The 4,825-nt window shown below is 50.1% G+C and overlaps 1 protein-coding gene across 1 annotated transcript in view; it reads left to right on the forward strand.

Annotated features, from left to right (window-relative positions):
* The first annotated feature begins 823 nt into the window (after positions 1 to 823).
* The window catches only part of LOC119422512 (metal transporter CNNM1-like), an 88,287-nt gene continuing 84,285 nt past the window's right edge, over positions 824 to 4,825 (forward strand). The window contains exon 1 of the mRNA XM_037689888.1: positions 824 to 2,246. Within this exon, the coding sequence (XP_037545816.1) occupies positions 824 to 2,246 (1,423 nt within the window). The remainder of the gene's footprint in view (positions 2,247 to 4,825) is intronic.

Here is a 4,825-nt window from a genome sequence, read left to right on the forward strand (position 1 = left end):
CAACCTGTGAGGAACAACCTGTGAGGAACATCCTGTGAGGAACAACCTGTGAGGAACAACCTTTGAGGAACAAGCTGTGAGGAACAACCTGTGAGGAACAACCTGTGAGGAACAACCTGCTGATTCCTCACTGCTTAAGGCTGAGCTGATGGGACCTGTAGCACTGCCTGAGTATAGACATTTTGTGAATTGTCTGTGGGAAACATCTTGAAAAGGAATGACACTGAACTGTAATCAGATGTTGACATACATTTAAAGATTACTTTCTAAATGTTAGATTAAAATCCATATGGTAGTTTTTCGAGTTATTTTGGAAACAGACAAAAAAAACAGACGTAAGCAAACACATTGTCATGAGTTTTAAACAAATCATTTAACCATTGATGTTAGGATGGCGCTCCTTAATTATGTGTGGGGGCCATCTTAAAAAAGATTAATCCCAAAAGTTAATCAGATGGACTTGGTTTATTCAGATCTGTCCAAGTTCATGGGATATTTTGCTAACAGACAGACAGACACAGAAAGCTACAAAAAGAGACAAACTTAACATGTGTTGAAGAAGTTGGTGAATAAAAGTGTTAATATTAATAATAATAAACTGAGCAGCAGCCTGAATGCAAACAGCTGTTCGGTGAGGAGCTATAAATAGGAAGTGACGTCATGGTGCGGATAGCGCGTCTATTTCTCTAATCATCATCATCATCATCACACCGTTGAGCCCACGCAGTACAGCTGACCGACCCTCCTTTTCTTACATGGACCGGAACCCGGCAGTGTCACGTGGCCGCGGCTCGCGGGGCTGAGCAGCTGCTCAGACCGCACCATGGCCGCGGAGGAAGCGGCCGGAGCTGCGCTCCCCCGCGTGGCTCCGCTCCCCCTGTCCCGCCTGCTGCTCCTCGGCTGCTGCTGCTCGCTGCTGCCCGGCCCGGCCCTCGGTCTGCTGGGCTTCCGTCCGGAGGAGACCGGCGCGGAGCTGTCCGTGCACGACGGGGTGCTGAAAGTCACCGAGGGGACCCGCTTCATGCTGCGGGTTTACTACTCCGCCTCCCCGCAGAGGCTCGAGCGCACCGCGGGCACGCGTGCCAACAATGCCGCGCCCTGGATCGCCTTCATCGAGGAGCCAAGTCCCGGGAGAGAGGGACAGGTCCACCCCAAGAGGAACATGTGTATGGATAAAAATGCCAGGACGTCCGACATTGAGATCCTGGGCTCTTTCAAGTCTGCTTCCAGTCAGAACTCGGTTTTGGTCGAGCTGCTGGCCAAAGACCTGAGGAGGGGGGAGAAGATCAAATATTACTCCATGTGTGCGTTCGATGGATCCAAATGGGAGCACTACAGAACCAGGGACTTCTGGGTGGCGGTGACGGAGCGCTCCTCTGCCCCGGAGCTGTGGCTCCAGGTGCTGGTCTCCATCCTGCTGCTCGGGCTCTCAGCTCTGTTCAGCGGGCTCAACTTGAGTCTGCTGGCGCTGGACCCGGTGGAGCTGCAGGTCCTCCAAAACAGCGGCACAGACACCGAGCAGAACTACGCGCGGAAAATTGAGTCTGTGCGTCGTCACGGTAACTACGTCCTGTGCACCTTGCTGCTGGGAACCGCCATCATCAACGCCTCTCTGGCCGTGTGGATGTGCCAGATCCTGGGCATGACCTGGCTCTCCACGGTCATCTGCGCCTTTGGCATCTTCTTCATCGGAGAGATCCTCCCACACTCCGTGGCCTCGCGCCACAGCCTCGCCATCGCGTCCAAGACCATCTGGGTGACGCGGCTGCTGATGGTGCTCTCCTTCCCCATCTCCTACCCCATCAGCAAGCTGCTGGATCTCATCCTCAACCAGGAGATCTCCAACTTCTACACCCGAGAGAAGCTCCTGGAGATGCTGCGCGTCACAGACCCGTACCACGACCTGGTCAAAGAGGAGCTGAACATCATCCAGGGTGCGCTGGAGCTGCGCACGAAGACAGTGGAGGACGTCCTGACGCCGCTGACGGACTGCTTCATGCTGGCCTCGGACACCGTGCTGGACTTCAGCACCATGTCTGAGATCATGCAGAGCGGATACACGAGGATCCCGGTGTTTGAGAACGAGAGGTCCAACATCGTGGACATCCTGTTCGTTAAGGACCTGGCCTTCGTGGACCCGGACGACTGCACCCCCCTGAAGACAATCACCCAGTTCTACAAACACCCTCTGCACTTCGTCTTCAACGACACCAAACTGGACACCATGCTGGAGGAGTTTAAGAAAGGTGAGTCTGAGGCAGGTGGACCCTGCGGGGGGGGGGGGGAGACCAGCCTGCATGTGTGTCTGTGTATGCTTGATTGTTAGCAAAATATTTCATGAAGCACTGAACAAATGTTGTTGAAGTCTTGGAAAGTAATCAGTTGATGTACATCCACAACTGATTACAGTTTAGAGTCAGTCCGATTCAAGATGCTCTCCACAGACAACTGACAGAAACACAAGGCTGCACTTGAACATTCATTGAGCTGAAACCTGGTGTCAGTAGCTGAGAGTCATTCCCAACTTGTACTCTGAGCTCCAAACTGTGAGATCTATGTTTACAACATAGCCATGTGGAGTCAACCTTAGCTGCATGTTAGCTAAATATCTCACAAACGACTTGACGATTTGAGTGAAACTCTCAGGAAGTTATCGTTGTATGTGCATCTACAACGGATTGACTTCTGAGTCACCTCAGTTCAAGATGGCTACCACAACCAATGTTTTCTATGAAACACAAAATGACTAACAACCAGATTTACAGATAATGAGCTAAAACTAGAAGCCATGTCGACATGCAGCACCACACATTGTGCCACAACTAGTTGAGGTTCATCTCCAAACTTTCAGTCTGTCAGCAAAATACTGTTTCCCTCAAACCACTGGATCTGTTGAAGTCATCTCTGATGGTACATCTACAACCATTAAGTTTTGGAGTCAAACCAGTGCAAGTCAACATGAAAATGGAACTAACTCAATTTAATTCAGTTTATTTATAAAGCACCAAATCACAACAAAGTTGTCTCGGGGACTTTACAGAAACATTCACATAAAAGACAATTAGTAAAGTTCTCTATCTAAGGAATCCAACTCAGATTATTGGACAGATCCTGAGCTCATGTTATGTGGTAGTAGCTGACATTCATCCTCAACACAACACTGGGGCGGCTGTGGCTGAGTGGTTAGAGCAGTCGTCCTCCAGTGCAAGAGTTGGGGGTTCAAATCCACCAGCAGTCACATGTTGAAGTGTCCCTGATGTGATCCTCTGATGTGTGTCCCATCAGTGTATGAATGTGATCTAAAGCTCTGATTAATCTTTGTAGAGATCTAGTATAGAGCTGTATGAATGGGTAAATGAGGCACAGATTGTTGTAAAGAGCTTTGAGTAACTTGAAAGATAGAAAGGTGCTGTATAAGTACAGTCCATTATCTGGAATCTCATGATGTGACTGGGATCAATCAAAATATTATTTTCAAGGTTTGACCAAAACTTCAACTCAGTCTTTAATTTAAAGTCTGCCATGAAAGGCAGCAGATCCCTTCGACTAAAACACTGTCTGCTTTCCAGTTTGGACATCCTGTGTCTTATTTATGTTTACTTGTTTCTAGTCTAACCTCTTGAAAAAAAACAACAACAACATTTAGCAATACATGAAATCAGCAAGCACAGGAGAAAACTACGTTTAAAGAAAACAACCAACCAGTCTACATGTGCTTTGTGGACTTGGAGAAGGCGTTCGACCGCGTCCCTTGGGGAGCCCTGTGGAGGGTACTCTGGGAGTATGGGGTACCGGGCCCTTTGATACGGGCTGTTAGGTCCCTGTTTGACCGGTGTCAGAGCCTGGTCCGCATCGCCGGCAGTAAGTCGGGCTCATTCCCAGTGAGAGTTGGACTCCGCCAAAGTTGCCGTTTGTCACCGATTCTGTTCATAACTTTTATGGACAGATTTTCAAGGCGCAACCAAGGTGTTGAGGGGATCCATTTTGGTGGCCTTAGGATCGCTTCTCTGTTTTGTGCAGATGATGTGGTCCTGTTGGCTTCATCAGATCGTGATCTACAGCTTTCGCTGGAGCGGTTTGCAGCCGAGTGTGAGGCAGCCGGGATGAAGATCAGTTCCTACAAATCCGAGGCCATGGTCTTGAGCCGGAAAAGGGTAGAGTGCCCTCTCCGGGTCAGGGAGGAGGTCCTACCCCAAGTGGAGGAGTTCAAGTACTTCGAGGTCTTGTTCACAAATGAGGGAAAAATGGAGCGTGAGATTGATAGGCGGATAGGTGCAGCGTCTGCAGTGAAGCGGGCGCTGTACAGGTCTGTCGTGGTGAAGAGGGAATTGAGTCAAAAGGCGAAGCTCTCAATTTACCAATCGATCTACGTTCCTACCCTCATCTATGATCATGACCTTTGGGTTGTGACCGAAAGAACGAGATCTCGGATACAAGCGGCCGAAATGAGTTTTCTCCGCAGGGTGTCTGGGCTCTCCCTTAGAGATAGGGTGAGAAGCTCAGTCATCTGGTTAGGATGCCTCCTGGACGCCTCCCTGGTGAGGTGTTCTGGACACGTCCCACCGGGAGGAGACCCAGAGGAAGACCCAGAACACGCTGGAGGGACTATGTTTCTTGGCTGGACTGGGAACGCCTCGGGATTCCCCCGGAGGAGCTGGACCAAGTGGCTGGGGAGAGGGAAGTCTGGGCCTCCCTACTTAGGCTGCTACCCCCGTGACCTGACCCCGGATAAGCAGAAGAAAATGGATGGATGGATGGATGGATGGATGGATGGATGGATGGATGGATGGATGGATGGATGGATGGATGGATGGATCAGTGATAA

This window comes from Nematolebias whitei, chromosome 16, assembly GCF_014905685.2.
Source record: "Nematolebias whitei isolate Nwh7 chromosome 16, NemWhi1, whole genome shotgun sequence".
Lineage (NCBI taxonomy): Eukaryota > Metazoa > Chordata > Actinopteri > Cyprinodontiformes > Rivulidae > Nematolebias > Nematolebias whitei.